Source organism: Peromyscus maniculatus, chromosome 23 (genome assembly GCF_049852395.1).
Source record: "Peromyscus maniculatus bairdii isolate BWxNUB_F1_BW_parent chromosome 23, HU_Pman_BW_mat_3.1, whole genome shotgun sequence".
NCBI lineage: Eukaryota > Metazoa > Chordata > Mammalia > Rodentia > Cricetidae > Peromyscus > Peromyscus maniculatus.
In genome coordinates, this window is record NC_134874.1 from 41,891,655 (window position 1) to 41,912,204 (window position 20,550).

General features: G+C 53.0%; 1 protein-coding gene across 1 annotated transcript in view; it reads left to right on the forward strand.

Annotated features, from left to right (window-relative positions):
• The window catches only part of Fam20c (FAM20C golgi associated secretory pathway kinase), a 54,592-nt gene that overhangs the window by 24,741 nt on the left and 9,301 nt on the right, over positions 1-20,550 (forward strand). The window contains exons 4-5 of the mRNA XM_006996092.4: positions 13,579-13,671; positions 16,122-16,237. Of these exons, the coding sequence (XP_006996154.1) occupies positions 13,579-13,671; positions 16,122-16,237 (209 nt within the window). The remainder of the gene's footprint in view (positions 1-13,578; positions 13,672-16,121; positions 16,238-20,550) is intronic.

The following is a 20,550-nucleotide window of genomic DNA, read 5'->3' on the forward strand; positions in this document are numbered from 1 at the left end:
GGTTACCGGGGATTGAACCCAGGGCCTTGTGTATCACAGGCAGGTATCCTACTGACTGAGCCACATCCCCAGCCATGGCCCCATCTTAATGCCTGAGATATGGTTCTCTGGCTGCTAAGGCCCCACAAGCTCCCACCCCACCCCACCCCCACCCCCCCACCTCCCCCACCCCCGCTGCCCTGGCACCCACCTGGTTCCCAGATGGCCAAAATGGCGTTGCCTGAGGCTGACCTCAGCAGTTAGCCAGCTCCTGTCCCCACTCAACAGCTGGAAGGCTATTTACTTAATACCACAAAAAGGAATTATTAACAAACTGTATAGCGATGCTGGGAGACGGGGCAGGGACGAGAATGAATTACAAAACCCAGCGAAGCCAGCTCAGGGGCTGCTGCACCTGCTGAGCCCTGGCGCCCTTGGTGGCCTCCTGGGGACCTCGGCACCATTCATGCTGGGGCTCTTCTCCGGAGGCTCCAGGGAAGGCGACCCCCCTCCCCCCCCACCACACTTTTGAAAAACCCAGCAAGTCCTTTTCTCCAAAGTTGTTCCTAACAGCCACGCGGAAAGTGTCATCCTTTTTTTTCTGTGGCTGTGACAGTCGCGATGGAGCCCACAGTGTTGAGGTGGGGGCAGAGGATTCAAAGCAGGGTGGGAAACACCGTTTTTCATTCGCCTCGTTCCGTTCCGGGGGAGGGAGATGAAAGTCGGGGGGGGGGGTTCATTCCAAAGCAGTTTGACTAGATCTGCTCGGCTTTAGTCTTCTGTTTCGTTTTGTTGTTTTTTAATGGCCCCCAAAGGAAATTCTAGATTTAAGACCTTCCTTAAGCCAGAGAACAGTCTGAGATGTGAGCTCCTGGCTCCGGGTTCAGTTTATTTCCCCTATTGGTATTTTCTAAACATCGAGGGCTCCTTGGAGGGGAAGCAAGATGAGAGCGGCAACTTGTGCTAAATATTTAATCCCAGCCTTGTCGTTCCTGGCGTCTTGGTTTTTTGTTTTTGTTTTTGATTTTTTATCACCTTTAAATAAATTGACTGAGGTACGCGGAAGAGGGTTCTGCGTTCCTGGAGCCTGGAGAGCGCGGTTTCGTTCCCTGTCCATCCCCTCCGAGCTGAGCTGCAGACAGTTTCAAAGTTACGAGAGACCTCTTACCTCAGACAGGTCCACTCTCTGCCATTTTACTTTATTCTCTTTATTTGGGGTATGCAAGCATGTGTGCACGGCGTGTGTGTTCACAAAAGTGTGCGCAGATCCCCCGTACACATGAATGTGCACACGTATGGAGGCCAAAGGTGGGTGTAGATCTCCACCTCATATATTGAGGCAGTGGGACCCAGAGCTTGAAGATGTGATTAGTGTAGATAGACAGCTTATAGCTGGGGCTGCCTATCTCAGTCTCCTGAGGTGGGGGTCACAGTGGGTCCCCATGCCCTCTTAGTGTTTATATGCATGCTGGAGATACGAATTCAGGTCCTTACACTTGCATAGCAAAGCTCTTTACCTAGTAAGCCTGTCCCCAGCCCTGATTCTATTGTTTTGAGGGGATGTTCATATATATGTTCGTGTGTGTGTGTGTGTGTGTGTGTGTGTGTGTGTGTGTGTGTGTGTGTATTACACCTTACCTATTGAGTCATCTCCCCAGCCCTCCCCTGTGATTTTCAAACCTAGTCTGCCCCTTGGCGTTCATCTTTGCATGACTTTGAATTTCCCCGGGTTACAAACCTTTGAATCATCATTGATTGTCATTGACTTGGCCATAGCAGGGAGGCTCCGCTCCAGTTCGTTCTCAGCCATCCAAGAGGCCAGCCGTTTTTTACCTCCTACACCCCACTGTGCAGAGCTGGCTGGACCAGGAGTTCGAAGGGTCCTGGCTATCTGAATGTCAGCATTTTCCCCAGTTGGATCTGAAGCTCTGGCTGTACAACCAGACTGTCAGAGCCAGTGGAGAAGCAGAGTCACAGTTGGTGCACAGGTCCTCACCAGGTCACAGAGGAAAAGAAGACCTTCTGCCTTATGAGTTCCTTGGGAAACCCAAAACAAGCAAGGAAGCTTCCCAAACAAATAAGTAAATCAGGCAGGCCTAGTGGCTGGAACAGGCCTGCCATCCGAAGTACTTGGGCAGGCTTAGGCAGGAGGATTGTGAGTTCAAGGCCAGCCTGGGCAACTTAGTGAGACCTGGTCTCAAAATTTTAAAGTAAAAAGTAGGTTAGAGGTAGAGCATCTGCCTAGAATCCCCCAGTGAAGGACTGGGGTGTGACTCAGTGGTAGAGCACCTGCCTAGAATCCCCCAGTGAGGGGATGGGGTGTGGCTCAGTGGTAGAGCACCTGCCTAGAATCCCCCAGTGAGGGGATGGGGTGTGGCTCAGTGGTAGAGCACCTGCCTAGAATCCCCCAGTGAGGGGCTGGGGTGTGGCTCAGTGGTAGAGCACCTGCCTAGCATGTATGAAGTCCTGGGAACAATCCTTAGCACCACAATAGAACAGTCAACATAAGAAGCAGGGCAGGGGTGTCATGGTGCCTCTGGGCCCCTGGGCTCTGGGAAACATTCTCCGTAGAGACCCAGGAATCTTCCAGTTCACAGAGACCACTGGGATCCTGCATTGTGGCAGTTTTGAGCACTATAAGCTCAGGTGCCCCCTGCTGATCTAGACACCCCTAAGCTGTTTAAGAGACTGGGCTCAAGACAGTCGTGACGCAGTGGGGCATGGAGTCTTGCCTGCGTGCAAACTCTTACCTGTGAGCCAAGGAGGATAATGGGTCCTGTCTGAGGGCTGCCCCTCTTACAGAGCTGTGGTGGGATGCCACCCTGGGGAGAAACAAAGACACCGTCTGGCCATTGCTTGAGCAGCTTCTTTGGGTTGTCAGCCTCCCTGTCCCTGACTGTATCCATTTCCCTCCACAGAGGTAGCCCAGTCAATGGCCACCACTCAGCACTAGAACTGTTGGCGTGTGCTGGCATGCGATGGCCTCCGTGTGTTTATAAAGCCAACCATGCTGGCCAAGCCCATGCTCCTTGAGGGTACCACACCCAGGAGAGCTCACCTGTCTTGGCCCTGGAGCTTCGCTGGCTGGAGACGGAGAGGCTTTAGGATACTCAAGCCACATGAACAAGAAGCAGTGCAGGCACACAGACAGGGTGCCCATGGCCTTCAAGGATCCTCCAGAGGCAGCCAGCAGGAATTATCCTACCAAAGGGACCCTCCCCGCTACCTCCAGACACACAGGGAACTGGTCCATTTCAAGGGTGGGGCACACAGAGTCACATCTCCCCTCGCTGTGAGGACGTTGCCTTCTTGGGGCTCTTGGCACATGTTCCTGCCAGCACACAAAGAGTTATGACACATCACTGCCACCATCCACCCACCCAGTCCTCGGGGCCTCCCTGCCTCTGATTCTTACCCACAGCCCATAGAAAGACCAGGGAAGAGCAGCCACCTGGCTAGGCCTGTGGGTCCCACTCCTGTCCTCAGATGTCGTTCGCTCCAGCTTCTAAGGACATGGCCCATATGTGCTCCACCCGAGAGAGACTGGTGTATAAACACGGTGCCTGAGGCTTTAAACAAGACGGGTACACAGTGGCACCCGAGGGGCTGAAACGAGAAATGCCACATTTAGCATGAAGCATCTCTGAGCACTCCAGGACTGAAGGTCACACTGATCTTCTCCCAAGGAGAAGCCCCCTCACCTTCCAGAACATTCACTTGCAGAAAGCCTGGTATTAAATAGCTTAATATATCTCCCTAATGACAAGGGGGCTGTTTTCTGCTGCGTGAGTGACGGGAAGATTACTGGAGGCAGAAGGGCTGGTTTCTGCCTCCACGCCTTCATTTGGTGAGTCAGGGACCCACTGTGCACTTAGCAGGAAAGGGGGGGGGTCTTGTCTTCCTTGAGGTTTTGTGTCCTTGACATCAGCCCCAGGATAGGGAATGCCCCAAGACATCAGCTCCTAATCCCCGGAACTTGTAAATGCTCTCTTTTTATGTGTGTGTGTGTGTGTGTGTGTATGTGTTATGAGTATGCAGTGTGTGTGTGTGTGTGTGTGTGTGTGTGTGTGTGTGTGTGTGTGGTGTGTTTGTGTTTGCAGGCCTCAGGAGCCATCCTCATCTTTTGAGATGGGATCTTTTCACTGACCTGAGACTTACCAATTAACCTAGAGTCATTTTCACATGGGTTGTGTGGGAATCAAACTCAGGCCCTTGTATTTTCAAGGTAAGCAGCCAGCCAGCCAGCCAGCCCCAGCCCCATGCCCTTATTCTGCAATAGAGTCTTTGAAGATGTGGATAAATAGGAATTTGGGGACGACTGGGGTGAGTACCTGGATTTTCCGGCGTTCCTTTTAGAATTACACATTTTTGTGCATGGGAGCTGAAAGGGAATACTAGGTGCTGAACACAGAAGAGAAACCCTGTGAAGACAGAGAGAGAGAGAGATGGAGTGATGGAGCCGTGAGCCAAGGGATGGCGGACACCCCTGGAGGGAGCTGCCCTGCCCAGCCTTGATCCTGGACTTGATCCTCCATCACCCAGATAGGATAAGTTCCGCATTAGTTTAAGTCCACAGTGAGTGCCCTCCACCGTCTAGATCAGTAGTTCTCAACTTCCCTGATAATTCAACCCTCATGTTGTGGTGACCCCCCCAATCATAAAATGATTTTCACTGCTACTTCATAACTGTCATTTCCCTACTGTTATGAATCGTGATGTAAATATCTGTGTTCTCCAATGGTCTAAGGAGACAGAGCCCTGTGAAAGGGTTGTTCGAGCCCAAGGGGTCGCAACCCACAGGTTGAGAACCACTGATCTAGATGGTCAGGCACACACAGGAGGCCTCGGGCGGATGGAGGAGGGCAGAGGCTGTGTAGACAGCCTCTCTCTGGCTTCCCAGCTGGTGTCCTCTGGCACCTTCTCTGAGTCCCAGATCTCTGAGTTCCAACTTCTGGCATCTTGTCCGAGTTCCATCTGTGGAATGGGCTTCTGACAACACCGCTCACCGAACCGTGAAGAGCAAATGCGGCAGGCACACTTGGTGCTCCGAGGACGGAGCCCCGCACCTAGAAGGTTCTCTGTGGGTATTCACAGTTGTCAGCAACAAGCTGATTGGCGTGTGTATTGTGAGTGATTGGAGAGGTCCGCAGAAGCCTGCTGGCACTGTAGCCAGGCAGGGAGCAGGCTGGTCCCAGCTGGTTCTCTGCCCTCTAGCCAGGCACCACTGCTGCCTCAGCTGGCCCCAGAAAGGGCGTGGGCAGTCAGCCCCAGGCCCAGACCTGGTCTGTAGCCAGTACAGCTCGGTGTGGCTCCGTGCCAGGACTGGGGGTGTCAGCCCGTTCAGCTGCAAAATCTGGCCCCACTTCTTCCTAGCCTGGGGCAGGTTATTTCCTAACTCTGCCTTGGTTTCCTTCGCTGTGCCATGAGGAAAACGGTGTCAAGCAGTTCCCAAGTAGTGTGTGCTGAGTTCCTTCTTCCCCTGTAAGGAGCTGTGTGCTCAGATCCCTGGAGATCCCAATGTGGACATCGTTGCGGGATCCTTATTCAGCCCAGAGGACTGCACGGGAGAACTGGCTCTCACATCCCCATGAATAAACACAACCAACACTTACTGTGTTTTCGTTAGCGCTCAGAGAAGTTGTTCTGAAGGTGTCTTCGGTGGTTTCAGCCCCGGGGACAAGGCAAAGAGAATGTGGAAGGTTGTAGGCACCTTGATGCCTGCCTGCCTGCCTTTCTCGTGGCCTTTGGGGACCGGTGTGGAGCTGTATGATGCAGTAAGCATCCCTGTGATAGAAGGTCTGTCCAGGCACCTTGCTTGGGATTTCCTGGGTTCCCTCTCTCCTCAACCCAGGATTATAGCTCAGACTACCCTGCTTGAAGCCATCACCACGGTGCATGGCTCGTGACCCTCTCCAGCCCCATCTGGTGGTTTAAAAAGCCAGATCTGCAACTTCCTGCAGCGGATGGCCTCAGGATGAAGGCCAGGTGCGGCCATCTGGAGCTGATTTTGATCTTAGAGGCCAAGGTGTGTGTGGGGAGCGGGGGGGGGGGGGGGGGGGTCCCCGTGACTAACAGATCTTTGTTAGGGGAAGTGTGCCCACTGGCTTCCTAGTCCTTGGGTCTCCCCAGGTGTTGGCTACTGAGGGGAGGGACTGCCACAATGCCCTGTGTCCTCCAGCACCTCGCTGGCACCCCTACCCAGGGTTACCTCGAGTGCACTTGAGTGAGTGACCTACACAGACCAAAAGGCAGGTGTTCAAAAGTCTCCCACAGGCCCTTCTTCTTTTTTTTTTTTTTTTTCTTTTTCGAGACAGGGTTTCTCTGTGTAGCTTTGCGCCTTTCCTGGAACTCACTTGGTAGACCAGGCTGGCCTCAAACTCACAGAGATCCGCCTGCCTCTGCCTCCTGAGTGCTGGGATTAAAGGCGTGCGCCACCGCCGCCGCCGCCGCCGCCGCCGCCACCACCACCACCACCACCACCACCACCACCACCCGGCCCTCACAGGCCCTTCTTACTCCAAGCTGTTGGTCCAGAGCCCACACGAGGACATGGAGGTAACAGGACAGCCCGCCCCCCTTACCACTGTGAGGCTGTGGAGCCCCACCATGCTCACAGGGCAGAGGAACCACGGACCTTGTCTCGAAGCCCCCTCAGGCCAGACTGCACCGCAGCCCATTGGGAAAATGGCTCATGGGCCACTCACATCTCAGAGGTCTCAGGAGGGTTGAAAGGAGGGCAATCGTCACCACAAGTCCTCAGCACAAGCTGCGGGCATCCATGCTCCTAAGCACACGGTCCCCCAGCTCCAGATCTTTCCATAAAGGGAGGGTGCACCACTCTGCTGTGCTGTCGGCCACAGTCCGGGGGACGCACAGGTGGGTCGTGATGCCCACGCACAACGTCTCTCCCCAGATGAGTCCTAGGAGAGAATTCCTTCGTTTCATATATACATCAGATGACTCTTGGGGGAAGTAGATTTTATATACTCTGTAGCCCAGCTTGCCCTGGAACTCCCTATGTAGGCCAGGAACTTAGGGCCATCCTTTCCCTCTACCTAACTCCTGAGTGCTGGGTTCCAGGCATGCACCACCATGCCTGGCTGACTACTGATTTATTTTCACTTTTTTTTTTTCTGTGAACTTAGAGCCTTGCTTATCCCCCACCCCTCCACCCCCACCGAAAGCACAAGCAGGCTGCCCATGCTAAGCCTGTTGGGTGAGCATGATACTTCCCACTTGCTGAGATGGCTGTGTTGCTCCAGCTGGTGGCAGCTTGCCCAGCCACACGGAGGCCATCTGGCTGGGCCTAACCTGCAGGGAGCTGTTGGTGGCCACCCCGGGGCCGTGGGTTCCCAGCCTCCTCAAAGACCCCTCCTGTTCCAGGAAGCACACAGCCTTGTAGCCCCACCCCTCCCCTGGTCCAGGCAGTTCCTTGTTCTGGGTCTGAGTGTCTGATAACATCTTTCCCTCCTGGAAGTAAAGGCTGACCCTTGCACCTGCCTGCCATACCTGAGTGCTCTGGCAACTTGTGTGACTGGGTTCACCAAATGTGTCCTCTGCCTGGGGCACAGCGGTCTAGTACTTTTCCAAAGCACTACCCTAAAGTCGGCCAGAGGCAGACACCCTGTCTCTACCCAGCAAAGGCAGCCAATGTCTGCCAGCCAGAGGTGAGAGTGGACAGGGGTGCCAGGCAGCAGGTCTCTGAAGGGACAGGAGGGGTAACATTTAGGTCTCATAGAAACACTGGCTGTAGTCACTCCAGAGATGTCTCTGTGTCACTGTTCAGTGGCCTGGGCTTATCCTCGACAGCATATGGCTCTGAAGCCCAGCTGCCCATGGGATCTCTGCTAGCTGCCAGGAGGAAGGTTGTGTTCTGGGCACTTTTCAAGTGTCCCCCAAGGGAGGTCCTCATTTCCCACCTGATCTCAGTGCAGATCTGACACAGTAGCACCATAAGGATCCACCTTGCCAGTATCTTCCAGAATGCCCAGCTTCTCCCCTTCTTGCCTCTCCACAGAGCCTACATCCACTGGGAAGCTGTCCTACCGACCTCCAGAACCTGAGTTAGTTCTGTTCTGAGGCCTCCTCAACACAGACCGGTCACTGCTTTAGGGTCACAGCCTCAGAAGGGTGGGAAACAGTTCCCAAGAACACTATGGTGTGGAAGAGGCCAGAGCCTGAGTAGGGTCTGTGGCAGGTTCCAGAAGCCTCTGGAGGGGTCCAGACTTGAGCTGGCCTTGGGTAACAGGGAGGAGTAGAGTCTACAGGCCTCTTGGGCGTCCATATAGCAGTGTTGCTTTCCACAGGCCAGGGCCTGTTTGCTATGGTGCAGGTCAGCAGTGCACATGGTGGCCGGCATAAGTTACCACGGTGGCAGTATTGTATTGTGTTTTGGGTTTTTGTTGTTGTTGTTGTTGTTGTTGTTGTTGTTGTTTGAGGGAGGGTCATTGTAAGTTGCCCAGGCTGCTTTTGAACTCACTCTATAGAAAATAGGCTTTGAACCTGTGATCCCCCTGCCTCAGCTTCCAGTGCTGGAATAATGGGCCCAGGCCACCACAAAGAGTAATAATAGCAGGGCCACCACCCAGCCTCAAGGACAAGACTGCTGAACTGAGTGGGGGGGGGGGCGGTCCCTACGTCTGAGGGACCTGATGTGTGGGGCAACCGGAGTCAATCTGTTGGGTGGGTGGCAGCTCCGGAGTTGTCTCTTGGAGAATTCGGAGGGCAAGAGGACAGGTTCTGTGTCCTGGCCCACTTCGGTCCCCATGTATGCACGCTTGTCAGGCCCTTCATGTACCTTGCATCAAGTATCTAATGTCTTGGGTCTTCTTCTGGCTGGTGCGGTGGCTCCAACATGTCAGTGGACCAGTGTCCTAGACTCTGGTAGAGAGTTGGGAATAGCAGCGTCTCCAACCCTGAGTATGGCCCCGATCCCATAAAACCCTGTCTCCTGGGAGCTTATGGTACTCTTGTGAGATTACGGCATCCTTGGGGGAGCTGGGTACAGGCAAGTCGGTATTAATTATGGATGATAAGCGGGCTAGCCTTTAGGGGCCAGAGCCTCAGTGGGATGCCCACGGCAGTGGCCACAGCTTTGGTTGTGTGGAATCATAGAAGCTTGCTAAAAATGCAGCTTCCTGGGCCCAGCACCAGGACTCTGGCCCAGCAGGTCACAAGAGGTGCGTGGGGCCCCTCATTTGTAACAGATCCCTCCACACACATACTTAGGGGCAACTTGGCTGCCAGTAGCCCCAGAACCTGGCTTTAAGAGAAACGGATTCGTAAGTTGTGGAAGCTGTCTGTAGCCATAGTCACGTCACCAGAGTGCTCTGAGAGATCCAGCGGGACCGGGGGCTCGCATGGATCCCGGACTTTGGGGAGTCTGGAATAAACTGCCTCCAGGTGGAGTACAGTGAGAGCCAGGGAATGGCTGGTGGCCTGGGGAAAGGAACCATGGCTTGGGGTCATTTGGGGAACATCTGAGGATGCTTCCTTCCTTTACCTCAGCTCCACCTGGAGACAACGCTGGGCCCTTCTTGTATTCTCTGCTCCTGAGCAGACAAGGGAAATGGAGGCCTGAGGGGCAAGCACTGTTCCTGCTCCTCCTCAGGGGCAAGGTTCCACAGGGCAGCATTTTGGATTCTTCTGGAAAGGAAGGAAGGTCAGAACGCCAGGAGTCCCAAGTCAGAACGGACGTAGAGTGCCCGAGAGGCATTCAGAACATGAGAGGTGCACCTCTGAATAGAACGCACTTGCCATTTCTATGAAGCCTTGGCTTATTCCAGGAAAGGAGGTACCTGTGAGCCAGGGACACCTGCAGGCTGTGATGGGAGGAGGGGTTGATGAGGGTCTGGGACATCAGCCAGCTTCCGTGGAGGGTGGTAAGTGTCTGAACCCAGGGATGCAGAACCAGGAATCAGGTCATGCCAGAGGCCCTTTCAGGGAGCCACGGGGCTCTAGGCCACTTGGATGTGAGAAATGTCACCTCTTCAAAGGCGCAAGCAGGGGGAGGGAGGAGAGGGTTAGATTGTGGACAGGAAGGCTGGTCCACTGCCTGGCCGTCCCCAGGTCAGGGAGTGGAGGTGACTGATGGTCAGCTGCCCACTTGTTCTTTGTCCCCGGACAGCAGTTCTGGGGCAAGCCTTTGGCTGCACCCGGGATCCTGAGGAGGGGACACCCTCCTCCACAGTGCTTCTCCCAGGGCCTGGCTAACAATGCCCTCCAGTGTCACGCTGCCAAGTGCGCTGGGGAGGGAGCCCCCGCTCTGCTTCTGCCCCCGTCGGGATAGGGCACGCAGAGAAGACAGCCAAGTCAAGCTTCCCAGCAAGAAAAGAGGGCCACAGCACAGGCCAAAGCCAGCTGTGGGGGTCTCGACTGTCCTCCTGGGACATTCAGGGGGTGGGAGGGAAGAGGGCTGATGTCAGCAAAAGTGGCCGTGCAGGTTTTGTGGTTTTCTTTCCTTTTTTCTTTTTTTTTTTTTTTAACTTAAGACAGAATCTCAAGTAGCCCAGGATGACCTTGAACTTCTGCTCCTCCAGCATCCACTTCCCAAGCACTAGGATCACAGGTGTGCACCACCATGCCTGGTTGATGTGGCACTGGGATCGAACCCAGTACTAACACTCTGCCGACTGAGCCACATCCTCAGTCCCACACGGGCTGTATTTTAACCACAGGATCCATGCACTCCAGCAGGAGAGTTGCTGGTGTGTGTGTGTGTGTGTGTGTGTGTGTGTGTGTGTGTGTGTGTGTGTGTCCCGCTTGGAGGCTCGTCAGGTGGGTGGGGTGGGGGTAGTCAGGCTGCCTTTTCAAGGCCCCCCTTCATACCTGGACCTAGGAAGCTTCAGAGGTGCTTGTTTTAACCCCTTCTTTCCAAAGTCCCCCAACAGCCTGCACTGTAGGGTGTCTGTGTGTCACACATGTGCACAGTGTTAATACACGTGCAGTTCCTGTGTGGGTATGTGACGGCACGCGTGTGCCGGCGTATGCATGCCTGGAGTGGGTGACCAGAAGTTAGCCATCTCAGCCCTGCATGGACCCTCAGCAGCCACTGCCTGACTCAGCCCTTCCTGGTCCCAGGTGCACACTGCAACTCCATGAGGCCTGTCCTCGGTGGTCACTGAGACCCATGCCAAGTGTCCGGTGGATAGCCATCCTGCAAGTTTATCAGTCTGTCAGCACCCTCCCTTCTAGGGGACCTGGGGACACAGCTCAGTCATTAAAGTGTTTGTTATGAAGGTGGGAGCGCCCCCCTGGCTTTGATCCCCATACCAGTGTAAAATGCAGGATATACAGGTGCACATTTGTAACCCCAGCATAGGGAGGCTGAGACAGGCAGATTCCTGGAGCTTTCTGGACAGCCAGCCTGGCCTATCTTGTTGAATTCCAGGCCAAAGAGTCTTGGCCTAGTCCTAAAAAGAGGCAGTAGTGTAGTGTAGTGGCACATACCTTTAATCCCAGCAGCATTCAGGAGGCGGACGGATGCCTTGAAGCCAGCCTGGTCTACATAGTGAGTTCCAGGACAGCCAGGGCTGCATAGTGAGAACCTGTCTCAAACAATAACAAAAGCCAAACAGATGGACAGCTCCTGAGACACAACACCCAGGGTTGTCCTCTAGTTTTTATGGGCACATGTGTGTGAGGCCACTACTATTTTCCGTGATCCACCTGTCAAGGTGTGTGTCCATAGAGTCATGGGGTCCACACTGCCCACCCCCCAGCATACACACACACACACACACACACACACACACAAACACACACACACACACACACACACACACACACACTCAGCTTCCCACACTGGCTTCTGGAAGGCTCAGGAGGGGGTGTGATTATTGATCTGAGCTGTTTTGGCTACTGCCTGCTACCTGAAGCCCACCCTAGGCCACAGGAAGGCTTGTCTATAAATCTCATCACTCACCGGTGTGTAGGACACTAGCTTCACCTGACCGTGGGGGCTGAGGACCCGAAGGGCCCAGCAGCTTCAGCTATGCCATCTATAAAGGAGGATCTAGACCTGGAAGGTGTGTGTGGCTCCACTGTGGGAGCATCCAGTCCCCATGTGGGAGCATTCCAGACTGCTCGAAAGTGCCCACAGAGCAGGGTGATCCCCGGGCCCTCATTTGCACACCTGGAAAAGAAAACAGCATGGCTGTTGAAAGATCCATCCTGGGAGGTGAGCCTTCAGGCTGCATTCCCACCTGTCTGGCTGGGGGTGGAAGTAGGGAAGCCAGGAGGGACCCAGATTTTGTGTTAGAAGGACACGGGCAATGCCAGGCTAACAATTTCACATTGTTATGGTCAAATTGCATCAGTGGGGAGACCTTTGATTCCTGTGGAATGACACTGACCTTTCAAAGCTTCATGTTCTTTGGCTGGCAAGGAGACAGGGAGGGTCAAGTGCCAACCCTCCAAATATTGGTGTTGGGGCCCAGAGAGGCTGGCTAGCATGCGTACACACACACACACACACACACACACACACACACACACACACAGGCATAGGACTAAGACCCAAGCTGACTGACCAGTCACATGCCTGTAGGTCCAGGATGGATGCATGGGAGCCCCTGGCCAGCGCCAACTGACCTTTAGACTTCCTGACTGAGGAAGGGCTCTGTGGAGATCTAAGGGTTCCCCTGTCCATCCAGCATGCTCCCTGCTCTCCTCAGCTGGCCTCCCGCAGTTCTGAGAGCTCAGGATGACCCCAAGGAGAATCGAGACCTCATGCCCTTTTATACGGGAAGTTCCTTAGGTTGAGAGGCTTGCTCCAAGGGTTCTGAAGATGCCATTGGTGCTGCAGGGGGCTTTTATGGGGCTGCAGATATGAGCGACACCTGACCATCTACCTGAGGGCTACACATAGCCAACAAACTCTTTAAACATTTCAAATACTCCAACCATATATAAAGCCATGAGTGTGGCCTCAACTTTCCTCATGAGCAGATTCTGACCTCTCCCGTGTGCCTGGCCTAAAACTCACAGAAGATCTGCCTGCCTCTGCCTCCTGGGTTCTGGGATTAAAAGCATGTGCCACCACATCTGACCCAACTTGTTTTTTTATCCCTCGCTGACTGGTAACTCACCAAGTAGGCTGGGCTGGCTGGCCAGTGAGCCCCACGGATCCTCCTGTCTGCCTCCCTAGAACTGGCCTTTTAAATGTGGGTCCTGATGATCAAACTCAGGTCCCCATGCATCCAAAGCATGGCCTTTAGTCATTGAACCATCTCCCCCACTGCCTGTAATTTGTTGTTTTTTTTTTTCAAGAAACATGTGCTTATTTGTGGGGGCGGGGCAGTATGTATGTCACAGCACATGTGGGGGTCAGAGGACAATTTTTAAGCATGACTTTTCTCCTGTCATGACAGTCCTGGGGGTTGAAATCCAGCTCTTCGGCTGTGGCAACAGGTACCTTTATCCACTAAGCCATCTCACGGGCCCTTTCATTTGATTCTCAATGATGAGCCTCTGGCAGCCGGTTAGCGGGCAGCATCTGGAAATGTGTGTCAGCTTGGGTTCCAGCTGCACCCGCACCTCAGCTTGTCCCCTCCATCCACAGCTCCTCTCTGTGACAGACTCTGTCTCTGTGTTCTACAGGCAGACGAGGGAGCAGGAGACGCCGCCCGACTTCTTTTATTTCTCTGACTACGAGAGGCACAATGCAGAGATCGCTGCCTTCCACCTCGACAGGTGAGTGTTGTTGGTTGTTGGTTGTTTTGTTGTTGTTGTTGTTGTTGTTGTTGTTTACTCTTTGGGGGCCTACCACCCAGCTCCCAAATAAATACACAGAGACTTATTCTTATTTATGAATGTGTGGCCTTACCTTGGCTTATTTCTAGCCAGCTTCTCACTTAAATTATCCTGTCTACCTTTTGCCTCTGGGCTTTCCCCCTTCTCTATTCTGTGTACCTCTCTTTTCCTCTTACTCAGAGGCTCTTTGTATGGCTGGGTGGCTGGCTCCTGGTGTCCTCCTCTCCTTCTCCTTTTCTCGCTCCTTCATCTTCTCCTATATATCCTGGTAGCCCCTCCCATTTCTCTTTCCTGCCCAGCCATTGGCCATTCAACTTTTTATCAGGTGTTTTAGACAGACACAGTAACACAGCTTCACAGAGTTAAACAAATGCAACATAAATGCAACTCATCTTTGCATCAGTAAACAAATACTCCACAGCATACACAAATGTAACACATCTTAAACTAATATTCCTCAACAGGTGAGTCCCCTCTCTGCACACTGCCAAGAGCCATCCAGATCCAGATTCCTCTGTGTACCCATGCATACCACCTACAGAGAGGCTCGGGCCTGGCCTTAGGGATCCATGCAGCCACCATTGTTACCTCCACAACTACTCCATACTAAACCATCATAGGCCCATCAGAGTGTGGTGTGGTGTGGTGTGGTGGTGGTGGTGGTGTGTGTGTGTGTGTGTTTCTGTGTGGGGCATGCACAGAAAACCTCAGGTATCATTCCTCAGGAGCTCTCCGCTAGTCAGAAGCACTTGCTGACCTGGAATGCCCCAAGCAGGCTAGGCTGGTGGCTGGTTGGCTAATGAGCCCCAGGAATCAGTCTGTTTCTGCCCCTCAGTGCTGGGGTTACTAGCGTGTGCCACTACACTTGATTGCTAGATAATGAACTGAGGCTCTGCTGTCTCCCCAGCCTCATGTATCAATCTTACAGACCAGGAAAAGTGAGGCCCCAGGAGAGCCAGCCACCCATACGTACCCTTAACCAGAGTCAACCTGCCCTCATGGCATTTATGATCCTGATGGGCACCAACACCCCTGCACCCAGCAAGGATGGCAGATGGTATCACTGGGGATGAAGGGGGAAGAAATGAGAGCAGGGAGAAGTCCTGGGCATTGTGGATTTTAACAGGAGGAAGTGGTGTTTTAGTGGCAGTAGGAAGTAATAATAAATAGGTAGGAGACTCTGTCACCTGTCTCCTAAGGGACAGCCCTGGCCCAGCAGAACCTGGTTCACTACCGGTTCCACATGGTTCAGTCTGTGCCCTGAGGAGCTGTTCACAGGCCTGACCCTGGGGTCATCTCTGCGGGGAGCAGAGGGGCCTCTGCCTAGGCAACAGAAGAGGGATAAGGCTCTGCTTTCTGCCTTCAAGACCCCCCTGACTGCATAGCAGCCATGGCTTGACACAGATCTTAACTCAGCTGTCATGGGGCTGGCTCAACGTCAGAGTTCAGGCTCCATCTTAGACCTATGAGCCAGGATCTGCTCTCTCACAGGATCCTGGGAGACGGGTGCAGATCACACACCTTACCTGGGAACTAGAAATCCCCAGAAGGCAGACATTTAAGCATCCTCAACCCATGAGTACACCATGAGGTTACTCAAGTTACCACCTTATAAACCAGCCATGGGGCTGGAGAGATGACTCTGCTGCTAAATGCTTGCACATGGGCTTTGTCCTCAGACATGTACCTCAGTGCATCGCGGTACACGTTTGCAATTCAGGGCTGGAGAGGTAAAGACAGAGGACCTCTGCGGCTTGATAACCAGTCAGTTTAGCTCAATCAGCGAGTTCCAGGCTGCTGAGTGACCTTGTCTCAAAAACAAGGCTGACAGCTCCTGAGAACTGAACACAAGGCTGACCTTACGTGCCGCCCCCACGTGTGTCCACACACATGAAAACAGAGCCATGAAGCTCGGGGTGGCAGGATGCTGGCTGCAGTTGTCCTGTGAAGTCCTGGGGCCCCTCATCACAAGAATGTAGTCTGTCCTTCCCCCCTGTCCACCCTTCCACCGAGGACAACTCATCTCGACATCCTGTGTCAGCAGGAAAAAGCTAGCATCGGGCATCTCCATTTAATTAAGCAAGCGGCAATGTGCGCAGAAAGAGCCCCATTAAGAGTGGGTAATTTAATTTAATTTCCTTTTTAAATTTAGCCCTGGAATGGGGGCACATTTTAGTTATCAGGCTGGGCCAGAGTCAATGAATGAGGCAGAGAGGCTTCAATCCCTCTGGGGTGCACACCTTCCCGGCACTGATGGTTCTGGGCTGTGCTGAGCCCGAGAGCCTCGTGTGGCAGACGACCCAAGAGTGACAATAGAGCATCTGGCCTCTGCAGACACTGAGAATCAGCCCCAGGAAGTAAAGACCCCCCTTCCCACCTTTTCTCACCAGGATCCTAGACTTCCGCCGAGTCCCTCCGGTGGCTGGCAGGATGATCAACATGACCAAGGAGATCCGGGATGTCACACGGGATAAGAAGCTTTGGAGAACCTTCTTCGTGTCTCCAGGTAACCTTGCTGTGAGGACAGGGTAGGGTGGGGGGACTAATGTGGCTTAGGCCACATGTTGGCTTTGGTCACCTCTAAAAAGATGAGGGATTAGATTACTCTTCCTGTTGCTCAGATAAGGTGTCCTAACCAAAGCGCCCTAAGGAAGGAAGGAAGGGTTTATGTGGCTCACAGTTCCAGTGTTCAGTCCGTCATGGCAGGGAAGGCGTGGCGGCAGGAGCAGGAGGCAGCTGGTCACATGGCATCCACAGTCAGGAAGCAGGGAGAGATGGATGCTGGGGCTCAGCTCGCTTCCTCCTTTTCACTCAGTCCAGGACCGCAGCCTGTGGGGTCGTGCTGCTCACACTGAGGGTGGGTCTTTTTACCTCATTTAACCTAACCTGGAAACTTCTTATAGGCATGCCCAGAGGTGTGTCTTCTAGGCGATTCTAGAGCCTATCAAATTGACGGTCAATATTAACCATCACAGAGACCATAGAATCCATCTATCTAGCAGCTGTTTCCACTTAGAGTGGCCACTATGTGTGACATGTATGTGTGCCAATCTGCAGACATATGGTCTCTCAGTAACACCTTCCTGTGCCCATGCAAAGGGGTTTCCATTGTGGTCCATTGTGCATTTAAGTTGATTGATTGATTGATTGATTGATTGATTGATTGATTGATTGATTGGGTTCTTTGTTATTGTTGTTGTTAGGGTTTGATTTGGGTTTTAGGGGGATAGGCTGGCCTGGAACTCATTATGTATACCAGGCTGGCTCCAAATTCTCCGTTTTCCTGCCTCGGCATTATAAGTGCTGGGATTACAGGCATGCACCACCACACCCGGCTGTGGATTCATTTGTTTGAGACGGGTTTTTGCTGTGTATCCCAGGCAGTCATCGAGAGCCCTGTTCTCCCAAACCTTTCTAGATCAGAAAGCAGCCGCGGGGGGCGGGGGGGGGGCTGTCCCCTGGAGATGCGGCAAGGAGCCTTCCCCTGCAGATGCAGCTGGCCAGAGATATCTGGTGCACTGAAGGTCACCGCTAGACACCCTGCTTTCCAGGGAGATGTGTGTGCCTGGGGTGTTCACACTGATGAGACTTCAGTCTTCACGCTATGAAACACACACACACACACACACACACACACACACACACACACACACACAGCAAGTCATGTTGTGCTTATCTCTGCATGGATATTCGAACCCTCCTCTCTGAGTTTCCCTGTGGTCCAGGCCTGTGACAGGCTGCTTATTTCAGGTCTCTCTGATGCCCCTTTGGGCTCTGGAATCTTCTACCTACTGTGTGATTATTTGTTGTTGTTTATTTTTTATTTGGGGGTATATGTGGTGTGTGTGTGTGTGTGTGTGTGTGTGTGTGTGTGTAGTGTGTGTAGTGTGTGATGTATAGTATGTGTGTAGTGTGTGGTGTTTGTGTGTGTATGTGGTATGTATGATATGTGTGTATGTGTTTATGTATATGTGTATATGGGAGTGTGTGTTATAGTGTGTATGGTATAGGTGTGTGTGTGTGTGTATGTGTGTGTGTGTGTGTGTGGTCAAAGTTGACCTCAAAGGAATGACTTCATTCCTAGGCCGATCTCCACTCTTACTGAGTCAGGGTTTCTTTCTGAACCAGAATCTCCCCAATCCCTACTATTCCAGCTAGCCAGCTTACCCGTCTCTGCGTCCTGAGTAATAACACTGCAAGTGGCCGCCACACCAGGCCAGCTCTTTCTAGGGCTCAGAACTCCAGTCCTCATGTTGGGAAGTAAATATTTTGTCCACTGAGCCACGTCCTCGGGCCCTGATGTATTTTTGAGATGGGGTCTCATGTGGCCCAGGCTAGCCTGGAACTCTCTAGGTAGCAGAGGGTGACTTGAACTGTGGATCTTCCTGCCTTCACCTCCCAAGTGCTGGCATGACAGGTGTGTGAGGCAACACCTCTTTTTTGTCTGTGTCAGGGGTCCCATAGACATCCTGCAAAGCAGAGCGGGGTAGAGGGTCGGGGAGTGCGGAGCAGCTGACCCTGGGAGCCACACTCCCCCGACAGCGTGGGTAGGAATTCCACCATGCCTCAAACCCCTGAAGTTTCCTCAGAGACATCCAATCAAGGCCTTCATTAGCTTTATCTTCAGTCTTGGAGGCTCACAAAAGCCGGCCTCAAAGCTCTCGCTTGTCGTCTCTGCGGATCAGCACTCGGGGTTCTTTTCCTGGCTGCGTTCATAAATGTGTCGGAATCGAGGCCATGAACCCACGCCTCGCTGAAGCTCCGCTTCCGCCATCCACCATCTCAGATTCCCCTGATAAGAGGAAATAGGGGAGCTAGGGAGGTGGCTCAGCGGGTAAGAATGCTTACTGCATGAGCATGAGGTTATGAGTTCAAATGCCCCCCCCCCGCCGCCAGCACCCACATCACAGGCCAGGCATGGACCCTCACATGCCTGCAACCTCAGTGCTGTGGGAAACGGAGACAGGAAGATCACTGGGATTCCAGATACAGTGAGAAACACCACATCCTTCTATGGTCTACACACACACAATTACTTGAATAAGCGGAAACACACATTCATCTTGCCTTGCCCCTTAGTGCCTGGCTCCTTGTGACCATAAAGAGCTGGACAATCCTGGGTGGAGAGTCTCTGGAGTTAGCTGTGCAGAAGTATGTCACACGTAGTTGCTTGGGCCCACGAGACAGCCTGTGCTGTAGATGGGTTCTGCTGAGATTTCCCGTCTTGACCCCTGCCTGCCTCAGCCACAGGGACTGGCCCTGGTGGCCTCTCATTTCTGCAGCTACAGATCTTAGCTTCTTGCCTTCCAGCTCCTTCCACTGCCCACAGCGACTGACCACCGCAGCCCCCCAGCTGTGCACACCTCTCAGGCACTGGGGCTGAGCTGAAGCCTGGCTGTGCCTGGAGACCTCACTGCTTCTTGTCCTTTGCTGCATAGTCTAATCCAACTTGTGTATACACTCATTCCCATTTGTATGTACTCATTTTATGTGTATGTGTGTACTCATTCGTGTTTGTGTGTGCACTCATTCATATAGGTGTGTGCACTCATTCATGTTTGTATATACTCATTAATGTGTGTGTGCTCATTCATGTTTGTGTGCACTCATTCATATGGGTGTGTACACTCATGTCAGTATGTACTCATTAATGTGTGTGTGTACTCATTCATGTATGTGTGTGCACTCATTCATATTTGTATGTACTCATTAATGTGTATGTGTGTGCTCATACATGTTTGTGTGCACTCATTCATATAGGTGTGTGCACTCATGTCGGTATGTACTCATTAATGTGTGTGTGTGCACTCGTTCATATTTGTATGTACTCATTAATATGTGTGTGTGCACTCGTTCATATTTGTATGTACTCATTAATGTGTGTGTGTGCTCATTCATGTTTGTGTGTGTGCTCATTCATGTTTGTATGCACTTGTTCATATAGGTGTCCTACCCAGGTGATGTCCACCTAGTTTTTTTAAATCAGGGTCTCTCACTGGGACCTGGGTTCATCAGTTACATTAAGCTGGCTGGCCAGCGAGCCCCAGGGACCCTCCTGTCCCCACTACCCAGCGCTATGATTACAAGCACGTGCCACAACATTCAGCTTTTTTAATGTGGGCTCTGGGGATGGACTCAGGATCCCATGCTTGTGTGGCAAGGCCTTCACGGACTGAATCATCTCTCCAGGCCTGATTCCAACTTTCATGGTGACTTTCCCCCTGTTCTCGGAGGTGGCACTGTGTAGCAATGGCTGAGCCATAGCTGCCCAGACCCAGCACTCTGCATTTCCCCTCAGGCCTCAAGCCTGAGCTCTCAAGTGAGGACAGGAAATAAAGATGATCCCGGGCAGGTCAGGCAGGGGTCTAAATGCCAGTCACCGCTGAGAACACTCCCTTCTGAGGCCACGCAGGCTGAGTAACGTCACTCACCTAGGCCACCCCTTCAGATCAGAGCTGCTGGCTCAGCTTCCAGGCTAGTGACGGGGTCTCACTCCCCACAGCTGTGGGCCAGATAACCCCCAGAGCTCTCAGACAGCATGTGGGTAGTGGGACAGCCATTGGGAAGTCCACAGCTGGGGGCACGGGGGGACTGCACTCTACCTCCTGACAACCTGTTCCCGTCTCTGCCCCGGTGGAGAAGGTCCAGGTGCCAGAGCAGGGGATCAGGAGTTCCCAGCACTTCCTTTAGCTTCTCCTGCTTCTCTGGATGGGTCTGTGACAGGTGTCACCTTGCCCCTGCTTTGTAGCGGCTCATGGAATTTTGTGCATATGTGTGTCGTCTGTAGGTATGTGAGCGCGTATGCACGTGTGTGCTCAC